The 18,933-nt window shown below is 47.7% G+C and overlaps 1 protein-coding gene across 6 annotated transcripts; it reads right to left on the minus strand.

The window, feature by feature from the left end:
• Nucleotides 1-3,340: 3,340 nt before the first annotated feature.
• Nucleotides 3,341-18,877, minus strand: LOC112983878 (cryptochrome-1-like). 6 transcript variants are annotated; one of them, XM_026101264.2, is made up of 12 exons: nt 18,714-18,877; nt 17,608-17,770; nt 13,571-14,003; nt 12,466-12,582; nt 11,121-11,268; nt 10,380-10,520; nt 9,362-9,532; nt 9,059-9,199; nt 8,372-8,523; nt 7,208-7,305; nt 6,490-6,600; nt 3,341-5,320 (listed from the first exon to the last, which is right to left on the minus strand). In XM_026101264.2, exons 2-12 carry the CDS (start codon nt 17,693-17,695, stop codon nt 5,223-5,225), a joined length of 1,698 nt encoding a protein of 565 aa, XP_025957049.2. In that variant the 5' UTR covers nt 17,696-17,770; nt 18,714-18,877; the 3' UTR covers nt 3,341-5,222. The 6 variants fall into 6 exon arrangements, with proteins under 6 accessions (XP_025957049.2, XP_064354060.1, XP_025957050.2 ...); XM_064497990.1 differs by lacking the exon at nt 18,714-18,877 and adding an exon at nt 18,288-18,454; XM_026101265.2 differs by lacking the exon at nt 18,714-18,877 and adding an exon at nt 17,876-17,969.
• Between the last annotated feature and the right edge of the window lie 56 nt (nt 18,878-18,933).

Here is an 18,933-nt window from a genome sequence, read left to right on the forward strand (position 1 = left end):
GCCAGGCATAATTCAGCTTCAGCAAAACTGGAAAACAGTCCCATTGACTTCACACAAGTATTGATTTTGATGCAGTCTTTGGTCTTTGAGGGATACCAGTCCAACTGATTGTTTCCTTTTCCAGACTGTACAGCATCACTTCTTTTTGACATGAGTTCACTATGTCCCTAATGAAAACAGTTACTTGTGCAAAAACTGAGAAGCCATTTCTTTGTTAACTATTAGTCCAGTCTTCTCTGCAAAAGATTATTTGGCTTTTGGGCTTCACAACTCAATCAGAAAAGAAATCAAGTTGGATGGATGCATCCCCTGCCAGTCACTATGGATATTGCAAACACTTGCTCTTGTCAAACTTGATCCCATTGAGATTTTACAAGATAACAAATTTAGCTGACTAATATAACTGATGCCCTAATACATCTTCAGTCTTGTAACACTTGTGACAGAGCTAGATGATGCTGATTTAAAATTAATGTAAAAACTTATCCATGTACTACTTATTCAATCAATGCTACATGAATTATAAGCTGCCTTCTAGTTCTCAATGCAATTTTTAGTGAGGAGTCATCAAATGTGTGCATCTCCTACAAAAAGTAGTTTTCCCCTCCACAGCAATGTACATGGAATTACTGTTTTCAACCATGCGTTGCAAATTTGCAAGTATAAAGCAGTAAGACTCTAAATTCACTCCTAATTATACAGCTTGAAACTGTAAACTTGGTGTTAGACATAGTAAAACATTATTTTAAATAGAATAGGGCTTCATGGGGGTTTATAAGAATTTTGCATTCCGCTGTTCTGATTGCTAGACATTAAACAAAATAATGCGTGAAAATTTATTGAAAGGCCACCAAATCTTAGCTAATGTTGCTTATTTTTGATTTTTGTACAATCAAAACTAAACCACAAAGAATTCAAAACTCATCCAAAGTTTGAAATTCCAATGGGAAGTTTGAGGATCTACAAGCATCATGTTTATAAGCACTGGTTTTATATATTATATATATTTATTTTTATATTTATATATGTAATTGGTTCATGCAAAACTTGATTAATTTAAAGAGTAACATTTTCTGATGAGACCAAGCGTGGAAAGTTTCTAGATTAAAGAAAAGTATTTGAGTAATAAAGAAGAGAGGAGTGAATTATAACTTTTAACAGGATGATTTAAAGCATGGAGGTGATAAATCCTGCGTGAAAGGAGTATTTTCTGCCACAGGGCGCGCGCTCCACTGCCTCCCACTAGTTGCTACACCACACACGAGGATAATGAACTGATTGGTCCTACCGAAGAACTCAGTAAAATATTCAAGAACAAGTAAACTAGTTAGAATTCTAAATCTCATTTTAAAAAGTGACATATCACTTATCTGTATAATGTAACAAAAGTGATTAGGATGCAGATTTCTGCATCCCTTGAGTCTAGATCTGGGAAAGGATTTAAAACAAACTCAGACACCACAGTCCAAAATTATGATCGTGATTAAGTTTTTATATTTAAATTTTAATACTCAGAACTGCTCCAATCAGCAGAAGCTGGAGAAAACATAGCCTAGTTCTCCAGAAAATCCTGACCACAGTCTAGAAACCAGCTATTTCCTCCTTAAACTGCCTCCAGGTTCAGGCTGGTCAGCGTCATCAGCCTATGCTTTGCCCATAGAGACGTGTTAAGCACAACTCTGTTTTAGGACACGAGTCAAATGATGCCGTTCATCTAAAACAAATAGAGTTGTCTAGGGAACAGGCAGTTTGTTCTTCATGCTCCACAGCCTGTGAAGATCCAAACACACACTGCACAGCCAAAACTAACTCTTAACTCCAAGCCAGGCTAGCTGAAGCTGTGTCCCAGTGCATACTGTGAAACTGAAGTACCTTGGGTTTGGAGTGAATGTATATCTTCCAAAAAGCGTTGTCCCTAGGAAGTATAGATGGCTCCAAGTTCAGGGTCAGCTCCAGGCTCGTGTGAAATATCTCCATGATAGTCACTGCATGTAGTCCTCAGCCATCTAGAAGTATTTGCACTTACTGCTTTGCTTCAGTAAGGATGTTGGAACCCAAATGCTTCAGCACCAGAAGCACAAGACCAACAGGTCAATCGCAGCAGTACTTCCCAGGTAGGGCTTCGTTCTAGTAGATCCCATGCCTTGGAGATGACTTTATTGAGGTGAAGCTGCCTCTGCCATCACTCCTGGCAAAGATCCACCCATCATCACCCAGGGATGAGTCTTCCAGGGCAAATTTAAAGAGTCACTTCTGTTTTCAGCTAGTGATTTCAGTCCTTTAAATCAACCAATGAAGCTGGTTGAACTGGTGAACCAGTGTTACCAGTGAAAGTTTCTCCAACCATAGGGAAGGAAGCTCTCTTATCAACACCTCTGTTGTCAGAAGGCTAAAGCAGCTCTAAAAGCTCTGCATCTAGCTGGGAAAAGACTCCCCAAAGCAGAAGTCACCGCAGGTGGTCAGATGACCTAATTTGGATACCTACCTATGGCGTGATTCACAGCATCATAAGTGCTGTTTCCACAGACTGTGACACAAAACAAGGACAACTAGCTCAAAGACACCTGTTGCCAAGACTCACAAACCCCCACAAGATAAAGCAAGCTAAAAGGTAAGCCTCATAAGGGATGAAGGAAGGACAAGAAATACCTCTTGGAAATTCAAAGCTGGTTTTCTGTATATTGCAAAGGAGCAAGGGAGCCAAGGAGGGGCAGGAATGACAAAACTCAAACAATATCAATCAGCAGCAGTTTAAAGCACCTCTCCCTGCAGTATTAAATGCACTCAACACGATCTAGGTTGAGATACTGCCACCACCACGTTGGAGTAGCTATGCCTCACACTAGACAGGCACAGCCAAGATGCCGTCAGTTGTCTCCATGCCCTAGATATCAGAAACCTGCATCAACAGAAAGCCCAGATGCATTTTGCTGGCTTAAAAATCTGACCAGTTCCACATGCAAATACTGTAAGTCAGGTCAGGTTCCCAACAGCAGAGAAGAAGGGGACGCACCAACAAACATTTTTGTTGGACAATTCATTTTTACTTAGAGTCTTTCTGCTATGAACAGAGGCGGTCATAATCTAGACACTGGTCCTTCTCTTCCACAGGAACTTCTCCTAAAATCATTGCTACCCTGTTACCCAGAAGCAGATGTCTTAGAGCTCAATTTTCCTTGCAGCTTCCTGCTCAAAACTTTGCTCCTGCCCCTATCTCTATGCAGACATGAGCCCTGTTCTTTCCAACCAAGACCAGGGCTAAGCTTTGAGTGAGATCAGGCATCTGCTGTCTGTGCAGCTGCTTTGCAACAGAAGGAGCCCCAAAGAAGCCTTGAACCTCCTGGGTCCCTTAACAGTTGACTGGTGCCACCTGCACAGTTAGAAGTCTCTCCCCAAGGGAGGATGCGCCTGTGGCTGCATGCATGTTCATGACCAATAAGCATCCATAAAAATCATCTCCTGGGTCACAGGGTTAGTGGCGATGCTGAACACCAGAAGACATCCAACTGCTGCTGATGGCTCTGTCTTTTGCTGTACTAGACATTTCCTAGGACTCACGGTGAAACCTCAAGCAACAGAAAGGTCTTCAAGTTAGTGATGTTTTAGGTAACCAAAGCCCAGCCCATTTTGGGCTTGAAGGCAATGACTATGCCTTAAAATGTGAGGCAAGAACCAGTTCTGCATTCCTGTGGCCACCTGCACTGGGCTACAGCACTGCAGACACTGATACAATAAATTCCATTACATATATTAATTAATACATTACTAAGGAACCCAATTAACTTCCCAGATTACAGATGCCGGCAGGTAGAGCAGCAGTCACCTTCCCCAAAGTGGCAAGCACTGCTTTGGCCTTCTTCCCCACATCAGGGGTCTGCGTAACCGCCCTTCTTTCTGGTCATCGTTGCAATCATCAGGTTTGTTGTAGAGGAGCTAAAATGCTCCTCCAGGAGCTCGATGCAGGCTTGACGCAGCAGGGAGAACACAACCAGCCTCTCAGATCCAGGTGACACTCCTTGCATCTTTCACATTTATTGCAAAAGCAGCAGGCAGTGCCAATCTGCTGCCATTGCACTTTTCTCTGACAGGTCCTGTGGTTCATCAGCAATGCTGGAAAATGAGTTGTTAGGAGCAGTGCTTGGCTTCCTCCTGGTTCACGTGGGCCACGTGCTGCTTCTCCGCTGGGTCCATGGACCCTTTCAAAGTGAGGGACTCCGGACACACTGGATTGCAGCTGGAGTTGTCTCGCTTCCAGGTTTCCGAAGAGGACAGACGGATGCTAGTTGTGACAATGGATTGCTCTAGAGATCTTACTTTTTTTTCCATGTCATTTATTTCTTTTAAAAGCAAAAATAGCATCCCACACTGATTAAAAACCCACCCTTCCCCCCACCCCCACCCAAACCCCAGTCGTAACAAATATAATTGACTAATCCACTCTTGTGAAACTTCACAATGAGACGTTTCAATGGAATAGTAAATGTTTACATGCGCTACATGATCAAAATAATAACTATCCTACAGTTCCAGAGAAACTAGCCAGGAAGGACAGTTACGGTGAAATAAGATGTACATTAGTCCTAACTCAGCAAGATACTCTGCAACGTTGCCCTTAAAGTACATGAGGAATCCTATTTAAGTCATGGGAGCTACACACAACTTTATAACAGGCTGCATTCTTCTATATCTCGCCAAACTGGGGACTGTGTGCACAAACTGGGTGAAATTAAAGAACCACATCTGAAAATCCCTAAATCTCTGTCTATGCAAGACAGTGAAGTCATGCCTTTAACACTAATGTGTGAAAACATTAATGTGCATATATTCTTGAACTGGCCTTCATCTAGCATTTTGGAAAGACTAGTATTTATCATTAAAACTATTTATACAGATGCATGAACATCAACTGAATTCTGTATGATGCTGTAGCAACATGTCCTATCAAAACCAGTTCATGCTTGAATTTTTCTAACATATGCAACAAATGCCATTCACAGACAAGCAATTTCATTCAGAATAACTACTAACAAAGACATTCAAGATAAAAAAAACTGCTTTGTTGGGAGTCAGTTTACAGACAAGAGATACCATTTGCAGGGCCAAGTATTGAGTACAGTTAGTCCAGGTCAACTGGATACTACCATACATGAGTTCCCTGAACTGGTCTCTGGCTCTCCCTGTTTGCCATTCTTCGGTTCCCAGAGGGGAATCCCCAACAGGATCTAGGTTTGTTCTGTGGTCCTAGCCACTTTTCCTTTCTTTACATTTTCTTCAGAGTGGTCACGCTTTATCTTCATTTCCATTGGATCATCTGCATCATCTACGGCAAGAAGGAAACAAGAACAAAAATTTGCACTTTCTGACTTCAGTGCAACAGCCAGCAATGACATAGCAGGTGCAGTGACAAAGCATGCAAGTAAATGCTTTCTATTTACAGGCAGCGAGAACAATGCTGGGAGTTGGCAACTCCCATTTTCAGACTTTGACTTTCCATATCTCCAAGAACAATCAGAGCAACATTTACTTCCCTACATACCACAGGGCTTGTGGGAGAACTGCCAGCATATGCTAGATGTGTCTGGAAGGTACCACTCTGCAATCTGCTGGATACATTAATATACACAAAATTGGGAACAGGTAGCTCCATCTGACCATACAAATTGATGCAGAAATACTTGAGACTCCCATCAACTGCTGCATGTTGGATTTTTGTAATATATATGCAGGCTGCTGTGGCATACTCTTAAGTATAAAAGCATTGTTTCCACTTCTCTTCCTGCATGGGACACCTCTGAGGCAAAGAGCTTGTCAGAGGGTCTAGGATTTCAGTGTTAGAAGCCTAGGTGCCATAAGTGCCACATCTGTGTGACTGGAAATATCTGATCAATTCTGGCTAGCCCAGAGTTCCTGAGCATTCCAGCCTTATCTGATAACTACCGGCATGCTATGCATGTGCTTAAATCATTTAGAAAATAAGGTCAAAAGGTAACCTTCTTAGAGCCAAGCTTGATTCAACTCTCCTAAAGGCTTTTCACTCATTTGTGGCCAATGGGAACCTCAAATATCTCCTGTCACGGAGCAGGGCAGGCTGTGGTAAAAAGGACAAGCAATGATGTTCTGGTTCACCTGGGCAGCAGGTCCAGCTTAAGAGGTGCAGGCAGGGCTGCAGAGATTTCTGCATGTTGGAGATATGCCTAGCAAAACTGGGGTTTAGGAATCGCATTCATGCAGACCTACAGAAGCTCTGTGCTGCAGAGAGGGTCTGCTTTTGGGAAAGCATTCCTCTAGCAGGCACAAGCACGCTCCCATCCTAAAAGGGCAGCCAAAAGAGAAGGGACACTGATTCCTCTGGATGTCCCAAGGGGTAAATGCTCTAACAATAACTAGAATGACAACGCATGGTGTTTTTAAGCAAGTCCCAAAACACAAAACCAACCCCAAAATCCATCAGTTCCCCAATGATGGCCTCTGCGCTGCAGCACCTCTTACCTCTCGTGAGCTGAGCTGTTCTGTACTGTTCCTCTCTGACCTGTTTCATCAGCTGCAGGTTGTGATCACTGACTTCCTTGTGGTTCACCATTGGGAAGGGGTAATCTTGACCTGACACAACATACACACAGCAGTGTTTGCAGAACTGGTCAATGCCACTTCAATGAATTTGCACCAGAGCAAGCTAGTAGCTTTTCCTAAAATATCAGGCACCAAGATAGGCACTTCTGAAGGGTAAGTCACATTGTCTCTCTTTCTCCATGAGCTGTAAGAGCCAGGGCCAACTAGCTCCCATTTAGAAATGACCTTATAAAGGACATATTCCTATGTTAGATGTTCTAGGCCTTGATTTCCCATCCCTTAACAGGGATGAGAACCCTGCCCTGTCCTCAAAGATGTGTTAGAATAAGCATAAAAGCGTAAGGTACTCAGACACTGCTTACAGAGAGCCAGTGTCCAAGACAGAAAAATGCAAAGGCAACAACTTGGGGTGATCCAATAGTCCTAGAACGTGAAGTAGAGGCAAGATCATATACTCTGAGATCAGACTCCAGTAAACAACTTTATAGAAGAATTGATGGAAGCTAGACTGTTCGATAAATCCATTTTAGAAGATAAATGGGTGATTCTCATTGGAAGCATGAAACTTTCATCTCATGTATATACTTATTTCGGACAGCTGTCAGGAGCAAAACCATTTGCATGGTGTCAGAATTACCTATGATACATCCTGCTTCCTTCTGCTCCTCTTCAGAGGCTGTCCAGGGCTCATAGATGTACTTGGAAGGAAAGTTCTTTAGTATAGGCAGGTACTTCCTACAAAACAGGAATAATGCAGTGTTTTCTTTCTACAGCCCTGCAGACGAATATTCATATATTTAAGAGAAGTATAAACCAACCTAAGTCATGTTAATTCCTGATGATCATATTGATACTACAATCTATGGGGAAGTTTTGATTCATTTTGCACAAATGAACTATTTTTTTGTTCTGAAATCTCGTCATGGCGATATCTTCCAAAAGTTAACTTTACAGCAAAGAATAAAGTGGTTGATTTAAATATTATTTCAGTTTTGACTTTACCCAAATTTTTTGGTTTTCAGCATTTTCACTGACATTTTGTCTTAGTGTTTCCTAAATTTCAAAAAAAAAAAAAGAACCCTCAAATTCTTACAGAATGGGAGTCATTTCCTGCCCAACACTGTCAACGTGGGCTTCATCTTAACAAGTAAGAGGCACAGCTAGATACAACACGTGGAGGAGGAGATTTGGGAAAAAGGAATTATTTCCTCAGACAGGCATCAACACAACCTACTCCTATTGAAGTCAGGCTGTAAAACCACCCACTACTTATGAAAAGGCTAATCAGTACCTTTACCAGCAACAAGGAGATAATCACAATATTTCTATATATAGCACATCTTATCAACAGAGCTCAGCCACATCTCAGAGACTAACATTATTCCCATTCTAAAAATAAGGACACTGAGACTTAGAAGCAAATGTGACTCATTAAAAGCAGAGTGGGAAATAAAACCCAAGCTTCTTTTAAATGAAAGTCCAGGAAACAATTGGAGCAGGGGGAGCTGTGAAAAGTTTCACAGAAGTCATCTAGGGAAAGAAGTCAGCCAATGATTGAACACAGGGCTGGAGCCAACAGACGCTCACCAGTTGATACAATTTCCCTCTCAGTTGTCACCTGCGTGACCACACGTTTGTCCCTTCGCTTCTGTGCCTCAGTTTCCTTATGTGTTAAGCAGATTGTTGCTATGACCCCTGTTTCACAAGGGCTTGCATCTCATGCTGACCAAGTTTGTCTGCTCCTGCTGTAAGAGGGAAGCACTAATGAAGCAGATGGTGCTGCAGTTGCATATCTCCCTACCGGATGTACTGTCCCTCGGGGTCCGTGCGTTTCCCAAAACGGACAGGGCAGAAGATGCGGGTGTACTGGTGGAAGAACGCGCTGGCTGACAGCCACATCCAGTTCCCTGCATTGATGCTGTAGTCGGCATCTAAAAGCATCTCTTCAAACACCTGCATTTTGGGGATGGGAAGAGAAGGAGAGAAATACCCCTGAAATGGCTTCCTGTGTGGCAAAAAGAACGCTGGGAAATGAAGGATGAAGCTTGCTGCTAAAAGCACAGCACTGCGCTGGTCTGGGCTACCCCTGTCACTCAGGAAATGCTCCAGCAAGACAGTTTTCCAGAAGGAAGTCAAAGAGGACACAACGACAGAGGAAGCCAAATCCCAAAGTTCTGGCTCCGACGCCTGCTATGGACAGAGCAGGTCTCCAATATCACTGTCATCCAAGATCACTGGGCCTTAGGGATGGGAATGACCTCTCACCCAGCACAGCAGGGCTCACATTCAAGTGAAAGACTTTGAAGTATCAGTTTTATAAACCATGAGCTTTCTGGGGAGGAACAGTGATAAAACACTGTTCTACAGTGCTGCTTCCTACTGCCGGGTTCACGTTTTTGCTGGGATTTCTCGAGACCAGCCAGAATAGAGAATTACATAATGAAAAAGGTGGTGGGGGAAACAAACGCAAAAAAGAACAGATCTGAACCTTCATGCCCTCTTCCCAGCTGATCCAAAGGTCCCCTCGTGTCAGGAAGCAGGCAGCAGCGTGCCGAGCAAGGTGGTGAATCCAGCCTTCCTGGCGCAACTGGGTCATAATCGCATCAATCCATGGAAACCCTGTTTGAGCCTAAGGCAGGAAAGAAAATCAGCCCTCCTGCACCGAGCTTCGTTACACCAGTTTCCTGTGCACTGCTATAAGCACCATCTCAAAAAGCCAGCAGGGAACAATCTCAGGTAATGGAAAAGCTCTGAACTGAAACGTAGCAGTTGTGCCACTGCATCTTATTACCGTTTTCCATTTGTGGAGCCTCTCTGCATCCTCATACCAATTGATCTGAAGGCAGATGGGGTTCCCAGACATTTTGGTGAAGTTTGGTGTTGCTGCTGCCACCGTGTAGAAGAATTCCCTCCACAGAAGCTGCCCTTGGAGTGACACCGGGGGCAGAGAATGATGCTTGGACTGCAAAAGATGCACAAGATCAGAGCATCAGTTCATACATATCATTGCACTTCCACTTATTTTGTGTCTACCAAGCCCATAAAATAAAGATGAATCTAACTATATCACTGGCTTTATAGCACTTTACCGTGAAAGCCAAAGAACCCAAGATCTGAAGCAATGCTTTCTGCACCAAAGCAGAGAAAGCTGAGCTCTGCTAGACCTCAGTATTTCCTCAAGCGTTCTCAATCCATCTTCCAAGGCAGACCCACACTGCAATGTTTTTAAACCAAACATGTACTTATCAATATGCTAACTGCTTGATTAGCTGAATTCAGGTGCCTCAGCCATATCTCAGAGATTCCCTAAGGAGGTTCAGAGTGACATTTTCTTGGGTTGGTTCAAAACATACTTTCTTCTTAAGAAAATCAAAATCTGATTTTGGCTTATGCTACACTTAAAACATCTAAGATAAAAACAGACACTGTCTAAAAACAAAGGTGTTTGAACAGGCTAAATTAATTAAGAAAAAAACAAAACCTCATTAAACACCAAGCAGACACCTTGAACTGCTTTTATTTTAGCTCGGTTTTCCTGGGATTCCCTGCTGTTTCCAGCTCTCATTGCTCCCTATTTATCATATTTCTAGAACTCAGTTAGGAAAAGCCTTATACAATTACAGGTGTTTCACAAAACCTATAGAGGCACTTCACAGATTTCATAGGACACTGCAAGAAGACATTAGTAGGGCAGCGTTTTTGTTTGCACCAGGTATCTACCAAAATGATCTGAGTGTTAAAGCCTAGCATCACATGCCAGACATGGAGGAGTGTTGCATTTGCTTGACTATGACCAAGTGTTTTCTTACCTGAGCGTAAATGTTTGACAACCTATAAAAAAAGCTGCGAACTGACAGACAGCCCAAACTGAAATACGGGCTCAGGCCTGTGGTGCTTGGAAGCAGCGAATTTGGAATTGTTCTTGGCTTAGTAAAACTTGCCACCCAGCCCTAAAATAAAAACAGAAATCTGGGTTTAAGCAGTGCAAGGTGACACACATCCAGCAATAAAACAGGGAAGAGCTCTCAGCTATTGGCTTCTTGGTCACGGAGATCTGTTTAACGCCACGCGTGGAAAATAGTCCTATCACCAAGTCCTCCAACAAACACTACCCTCAAGGATAACAAAATCTTGAGGCCAGGTTGCCATCTTCTTCCAGGATCTCCAAATACATCAGCCTCCTCTGAGACCAGCTTCAAGGCTATGTCCAATCCATGGGTGCTGTGAAGCTCTGTTCTCCCCAGCGAGCTGGGTGATTTTGGAAGGCAGGGAATAGCTCTCTAGGTACAACAGCACCACCCTGAAGATCTTTTACACTTTATGAAATTAGGAGCAGGTAAAATGTCTGCTTAGAAACAGCCAGTGCCAAGGCAGATCTGGCCTGCCAGGAGCTGAGGCCTGGCAGGGAAAATCTCAGTTAGAGATGGAACAAAGGGCTCCAGGGCTCAGTGGTTTCTTGAGGTCCAGACACAACCACAAGCAGGAGGGAAGTTGATGCTAACTTGAATCAGCCCAGAGCCAAGAGCATCACCCACAAAATCAGGACCAACCTGGTTCATCAAGTGTTGCTCCAGGCGCTGCAGCCCTTCAGTTTCCCCTCCTTTCCAGGGGGAGAGGCACTCTGTGGGGATCTTCAAATCCACAGGGAGAGGCACCCTGTAACACTCAGCCAGGCACAGATCAGGGGGCCTACATCTCCTAATGTGAAAAAAAGGCTTCTTTCAAAGAGGGAACCAGAGCCAGAAGAGGGAGGTAGACCCCTGCCCATTCCACGTGCCAAGGAAATCTCCTCCGTCACAGCACAGCCGGAGCAAAGGGGAACAAGAACACAGCCAGAAACCCCAGAAACTCTCCTTGGGGAAGAAAGAGCTCTTTCCATGACTGCTCCAGGGGAGCAGGAATCAAGACAGACCTTCTGAGACAGAGACTAAGAGAGATCTTTCTACTCACCTGGAAAAACTGAGCTCAGCTCTGGTGCAGACACTTACAGAGGGAGGGGCCAGTGCAGCTCTCACAGCACTGGCATGACACAGGCCTGCCAGGAAGCACGTGAACCACTTATCTCTCATCATCAGTTCAAAAAAAAATAAAATAAAAATGTGGGAACAAAGTAGGAGAAAAAAAACAGTGCAAGAAATTCCATATATCCCAATACTTGCATGGTTCTTATCACTGGACTATCTGGGAGCAGGAATTAATGGGATCCTCCAAGACTGGAAGAACTAAGCCTAGGTTACTAACACAGAGCTGAGGTGTCTCACACAGGAAGCACCTGACACAGAAGTCCCCCAGCATCTGCAGTCCCAGTCCAAGTCTCTCTTACCTCGATCTTTCCTCCCTTTGAATCACTAACCTCTCCTCATGCAAAGCTAAACATAGAATATACTTGACTTAGAGCTTCTTCAAGTCCTGGGAGATAAGAGCTGGGTCCCTCCTTCCCATACAGGAGAAGGGAGGAGAGAAGACAAAGCCGGAAAGGAACAGCATGATCATTCCACTGAACTTCCCACATATAGCAAACCATAACCATCCATCCAATTCCCACCTTGAATCTGTGATTCATGAGGGAGCTAGAGAATGCCTTTAAGAAAGAGACCCATGAGTCCTTAGTCATTCCTCTGTTAAACGTCAACATAGCTGTAAAAGTTTGTCTAAGCGTGCCTCACAAAAGCTTAAGTTTTTGGACGTTGTCACCTCTCATCTGCTCTCCCCTCCCACTAGCAGAAGCCTAAAGGATAAGCAGTAGCTTCATATCCCCTATACGTATAAATCTATAACTCACCATGCATAAAAATAACGCAGCATAACATCTAAACCACCCTATTATCATTTAGCCATAGCTCTTCTTTCAGATAGAAAGGACTTGCTGTTTCTTGCTGTTTAGGTGTTACTTACTGGAAGTCTTCAGCTGCAAGGTTTCGGACAGGCGCCTCAGGGTCCCCAAGCAGAGACAGAATGTGAAGAAACCTCTTGTAGGTTAATGGGGGAGTCCCACCGTTCAGGTCCAAAATTCTAAATAAAACAACATCATTTTTCACAATAATGTAAACCAAGAAGGAAACTGGAGCTGTCAGTGAATAGGAGGGCAACAGCACAGGCTGGAACAGCCCCAGCTTGTGGGTGTGAGTACAGAAGTCACAGATTTTACAAGTAAAACTTCCCTGGGTGAATGAACACCCCTCCTGAGACAGTCTCCCAGGACTTGAGGCAGCAAACACAGGACTGGGAGTCCAGCCACAGCCTCAGCTGGGCAGCTTTGTTCTGCCAAACATTCCCACTGCGGCAGCCTACACAATGCGTGACATATCCGAGGCTGCCAGAAGCAGCTGGATTGCAAAGAACAGGCCCCTGGCTGTGAATACCCTTCCATGCGAACAACCACGTGGGCAAACAGGCTGCTTGAATTCAACAGAGCAAGTCACACACATCCATTCATTTACAGGAATTAGGGACTTTCCAGGACTGGAGTGTTAAGACTGTTTTAACTATTACCGATTACCTTCCAGTTATTCTTAATTTCAGCATCTTCAGTCATTCAGGTCTGAATAGCATCTTGGATCCAAGTGTATCCAGACCCCAGTGAAAGTTGTTTAGAAAGATCAAAAAAAATAGACACAAAAATTCATATAAAATCCTGTTAAATGTGTCAAAGAATTTCTTCCTTCCACTCTGTTTAAAAGAGTAGCCAATGTAAGGATTTGATGTGAATTAAACTGTCGAAATGGGGAAAATTAACAAACTCTTTAGGCTCAAATCACAGCCCAACATCCTAACACCTGTGCAACCCACCAAAACTACTCACATTTGCTTCCAGCAGACCAACACACAAAAACTCTCCTGCAAGCAGTACCAGGTTCATCTCAGATTACCCTGTTCTCTCAAAAGGAACACATGAGGATCTAGAAGGACCAACGTGCTTGGCCTTTTCTCCCTTATGGCTGTTAAATCTAAAATAAACCTTCCTTGGGACACTTGCTTGGTGTCTGGGGCAATCACGTACCGTTTGGCATCATAAAGACTGTGGCCGATCAAAGAAAGCACTTCAAACCCCAACTCTTCTCCCAGACTTCGTATGTTGGCCTCCATCTCTTTGTAAAACGGTTCCACCTCTGCATCCAGAGACACTTGCGTGATGTTCCACTTTTTGACGTGATCTCGAAGAACAGCCCCATACTCTCCTTGAATAACCAGTAGGCAAGAGTCCAGCTGTAACAAGTTTTTTTGCAGATTCTCCAGGGACTGCAGCAGAAAATGCCAACGCAGCGCCCCTATGTTCATCACTGACGTCATGAATTTTCTGTCCAGGATGTAGATGGGGTACACGACCTCCGAGGACTCCAGCGCAGCCAGCAGCGTTGGGTTGTCATGAAGCCGAAGCTCTTTGCGGAAAAGATGAATGGTGCGATGTGGCATCCTGGGCGTCTTCTTGAGATCTGTCAGAAGAGAAAGGAAACTGTTGTCTTTTGGGATTCCCAATCTATTAAAGAACAAAGTCAACTGACAATTAGAAAGAGAGCTCTGAACAACTCTCAGCCCTTTCCACCCAAGTCTGTTCTGCTTTGTAATAAGCTTTCATGAGAGAAGAAAGCAGATATAGGACCAAGCTGCTCCTCTCCGTCACATACCTACGTGCTAGGTCCCACCATCCAGCAGCTGTATCACCACCTAGCTGCAAAGAGAACAGTTCTTCCCCAAATGAATCACTCAAGACCCAAAATTAAAACCCTGATATTAAGTTACATGCTGATAGTGCTCGCCAGAAGGAAGGAATTAAAACAGACAGAGCTGCCGGAGCTCCATTTACTGCAATAACATTCTGTAACATCATCGCTGATGGGGCCCGCGGCATCCGTCAGCAAACCCTCCGTGCACAGCAGCAGGATGATCCGGGAACAAAGAGCCCTGTGGCTGCAGGAGCTCTGCCGCCTTTGGCGCATAATGGGCTCCCAGGGAGAACAGCTCTGCGGGAGCCTTCAGCCCATCAAAGACCCAATGCAGCACTCACTCTAGGAGCGAAAAGCCTTTCTGGATTTCTGCAGGAGGCAGATCTGAACGGCACGACACGTCTGCTCGCTTACGCGGCAGCAAGGCTGCAAGGTGAAATAAGGAAAAGGAAAGCGCAGTCCAACACTGATACAAGAGCACATACTGCTATTCTGACAAAATTACTTTCTTAATCATGGTGCTGACTGGAAAACACCTAAGAGGTGAGAGAAAGATCCTGCCCTGAGTTCAGGTTTGCCACTGTCTCACCAAGTGACACATCATGTTCTCCATCATGTCAAAAGGCTTTTAAGGCATTTGAAGGAGAGTTACCCTGACTGGCTGCAAAACCTGCATGAGCAACTTGGAGGAAGTGTCCTTCAAACACATGAATTGAGAGAACATCTGAATTCATTGGTTTCCCCCTGGTTTTATCCACCTTTCCTAGCCCCAGGAGATCACCTTATGCCTCTACATTTCAGGAGAAAAGCCTTCCTCACCCTATAGCAGAGCTGCATGACAATAACTGCGCAGAACTACCACTTTTCTAAGACAAAGCTGATGTAAGAATTAACACACATTAATTTCCCTTTGAACTGTTTCAGCTGAGTTTAGGGAACTTGCAGGAGGGCTCACCTTGGCTCTCGGTCTGAGAAGCTGCTCGTTGCCCCGCTCACAGGGTGATGGAGTCAGAGCAAACAGACATGACCAGCCCAGCCAGCACCTCAGGTTTGTGCCAAAGCCCCACAACATCCTTCTCGACCTGCTCTCTTCCACATTCCCTCCATTGCTATGTGCAAGGAGTGAAGCTCATTTCCCATCTCCAAGGTGGCGTTCACACCTGCTTCTAATTTTTAGCATTACCGGGCCAGCAAGAATTAAGGCATTAGATGAGCACAGAAACAAACAATATTCTCTAATCCAGTTCAGCTCCTGCAACCAAACTGCTCTTTTCACACCCACCTAAACGGCCCGAGTAGGTGACTATGCCGCCTGCTCAGCCCACAATCAAGAGCTTTCCCAGCCTCGTAAAAGATGATCTGACTTGCCCTCTTCCCGAAACACCATCAGCGTTACTGAGACAAACCCGATTGTGCTCCCGAGCCACGATGCAGCGCGTTGCAACTTCCCAATAACCTAAACCCGCAAACTCGCAGGCTCGCGAGGGCCCAGCAGCGCAGCACACGGCCAAGCACGGGGAGCTGGGCTCTGCAGGAAGCTCTGCGCTGAGCCTTGTTCCGGCATTGAAGCTGCCGGGGAGGAGACTGTGGCACCACCCTGCCGGCTCATCCTGGAGGAACAGGAAAAACGAGGCGTCTCTCCCGCTGCTCAGCACCCGGCTGGCGCTTTTGGGTAACAAATCACAGCAAGGGCACTAAAACGGGCCCCGGCGTCCTGTTGCGCAGCCGCCCGCCTGCACCAGCTGGCCTCGTGGAGGGGCTGCCTGGGGCTGGGGCTCTGCAGCCCCACGTAGCTTATGGGGCAACCCTGAGCTCCCAACCCCACACAGCCTATGGGGCCACCCCAAGCCTGGGGCATCGCAGACCCACAGAGCTCATGGGGCTGCCCTGAGCTCAGGGCCCCAAACAGCCTATGAGGCCTCATAGCCCTACGTAGCCTATGGGGCCACGCCAAGCTTAGGGCCCCACAGAGCCTATGGGGCAGCTGTGAGCACAGGGCCCCACAGTCCCACACAGCCTATGGGGCAACCCTGAGCTCAGGGCCCCACACAGAATATGGGGCCACCCCAAGCCAGGGGCCCACATAGCCTATGGGGCTGCCGTGAGGACAGGGCCCCGTGGCCCCATGTGCCCCATGGGACAACCCTGAGCATGAAGCCACCCCAAGCCCAGGGCATCACAGCCCCACACAGCCTTGGGGGCTGCCCCAAACATAAGGCCCCACGGCCCCACACAGCCTGTGGGGCTCATGCAAGTATGGAGCCCTGTGGCCCCACACAGCCTGTGCAGCCCTCACAGTCTACCGGGCCACCCCAAGCACAGGGTGCCATGGCCCCACGCAGCCTATGGGGTGCCACCAGCATGGGGCCCCCCAAAGCCTGCAGAACTCCGGGAGGAGCCACCGTGGCCCCCGTCCTGCGGGAATGGATCCGCCCGCGCAGCTCTGGCTGGGCCGCTTGGACCGTTCCATCCACCGGGGGGGGGGGGGGGGGGGGGGCTGCTACCCGCCCATCCCCGGCAGCGTCGCGGCCCCTTCCGGCCTTTGGCGGCGGTCCACGGGCGCCCCCTGCGGGGCGGGCGGGGCAGAGCCGTGGGCGGCGGGGGCACACCAGTGCTGGGACTGGGAGATACTGGGAGTGAGGCAAGGGGAGCTGCAGGGTCTGGGGGATCAGAGAGGCGCTGGGGCAGGGGGCTTGGAGGCGATAGGGGGCCCCAGGGTGCGGGCAGGGGGCAGCTCTGGAGGATCCCAGCACAGGGGACTGGGGGTAATGGGTGGTACTGGTGTGGGGCCGGGGGGGGGAGCGGGGGGTCCCAGGCAGAGGCTGGGGCCGAGCTGGGACCGGACGCAGCGGTGGGAGTTAACAGGGAGCGATCAGTGGCGCAGGCCCACCGGCAGCATCAGACACAAGGCTCCTTACACCAGAGGCGACACAGTCGGCAACGAGGCTGCTACACCGGAGGGGACAGTTAGAAACGAGGCCACTACACCGGTGGGGACAGTCAGAAACAAGGCTGTTACACCAGAGGCGACATGGCAGCAGAGATGTGTGGCCTGCCGAAACGGGCTGCCCCGTCGGGAGGAAGGGGAAGGCCCCCTGGGACAGGGGTGATGGAGGGGAAGGTGGAGCAGATGCCCTCAGCCGCCTCCATGCCAGGATTTATCCAGTTATTAATTCCCCATGAACTAGTGAAATGAAGCTGTTCACCCAGCAAGAGCGGGCCGATTCCCGGCCATGGCTGCGTTACCTCCGTTAACTGAAAATCAACCAACTTGGAGAAAACATGCCTTGCACCTGATGTATCCACATGCTTTGGGAGAGACGTGCCGCAACCCAGAGCAGGGAACACTGCAAATTGCAAGACTGAGCCTCACCTCGGGGGTTTGCCGGCAGCCTCTCCGGAGAGGGCGAGCGCTGCGATGACTGATGGCACCTCTCCCGCTGGGAAGCGTTTCCCTCCATCCGCGGAGATCAGCCGGAGGGACGCGGCGGCGCCCGGAGCCTCGCCAGCCGAATTGAGCCTCACCGCTCCGGTTCCTGCAAGTGTTGGGAAATTCGTCAGCCAGGTTTAAACATACCTAAACGCCGGCGCGTAAATACACGTGTCAAGGCGGATTCTGCGTCAAAGACGTCCTGAGCGACCTGAGGCTTTTGTGCAGTCGCCGGTGGAGGAGGAGGACTGCAGCGTGCTCCCCGGCCGCGTACAAACCGAGGCCCACAGGCTCCTCTAGGAAGGAAAGCGTCAACGGTTATAAAATTCCCTCTGTGGACACACTTTGTCCTCCAGTTTATTCAAAGTACAGCCTGTCCGCTGAGGAAGCGTTAGCGCTGTAATTAAAGAGCTTTAAATAAGCGCGTGTCAGCCAGCTGGCTTTGCAAACCAGCATCCGAAACTGCGTTTCGGGCTTTCGAAGTTAAATTATCATCACCGTGAAGCTGTTAAACTGTATTTTAATTTCACCAGCTTTCGAGCAATTCCTCGGTTGGCCCCGAAACGGAATGTATTTCTGTATTAACTGGATTATATAATCCCAGTCTCGGTACTGAGTCAGACCTGAGGCTGGCTTTGCTCTAATACCCCTCTAAATTATTTGTCTTGCGCCGGTAGATGAGGCACAATAAAATGAAATGCTGAAGTGCACGTGCGTATTTGCTCAAAGAAGACCCTCAAGCAGCGCCTTTCCCGGGAAGCGGATCCGCAGCGCCGAGGGATTGGGATGTGTCCGTAATTTTGGCCCAGCCCGTCCTCAGCAGCACGCGGCTCCCACCGCGGGCTCGGGCAGCCAGAGACCCCGCCGCGGTGTCGGGGACGGGGAAAAGGAGGGCTCCCCAGCCGGAGCAGGGGAAGGGGCTGGAAGCAGGCAGGGAGGAGCGGTGGGAGCTGCCCTTCGCAGCGGCACGGATCCGACCCCGTCGCCGAGACGCCTGCCCGAGGCTCAGCCGTCCCCTCGCTGCCGGATTAAACCCCGTCCATGTTTACCTCCTTCCTCCGGCCCCGGAGGTGCGCGAGCCGCGGGGGGCAGCCGCCGGACCTGGCCCGTGTGTGTCGCCCGCGCGAGGCCGCTTAGCCGGCGGCCGAAGCCGGCTTGCCGGGAGCAGCAGCGGGAGGTTATGCAACGCTGGCCATCCATCGTGGCAGAGGAGGGGCCTCCTGGGCTGGGCCGCCGCCGCTGCCGCTCCATGGCGGGCACCATGCTGGG

The sequence above is a fragment of the Dromaius novaehollandiae genome, chromosome 27 (assembly GCF_036370855.1).
Source record: "Dromaius novaehollandiae isolate bDroNov1 chromosome 27, bDroNov1.hap1, whole genome shotgun sequence".
Lineage (NCBI taxonomy): Eukaryota > Metazoa > Chordata > Aves > Casuariiformes > Dromaiidae > Dromaius > Dromaius novaehollandiae.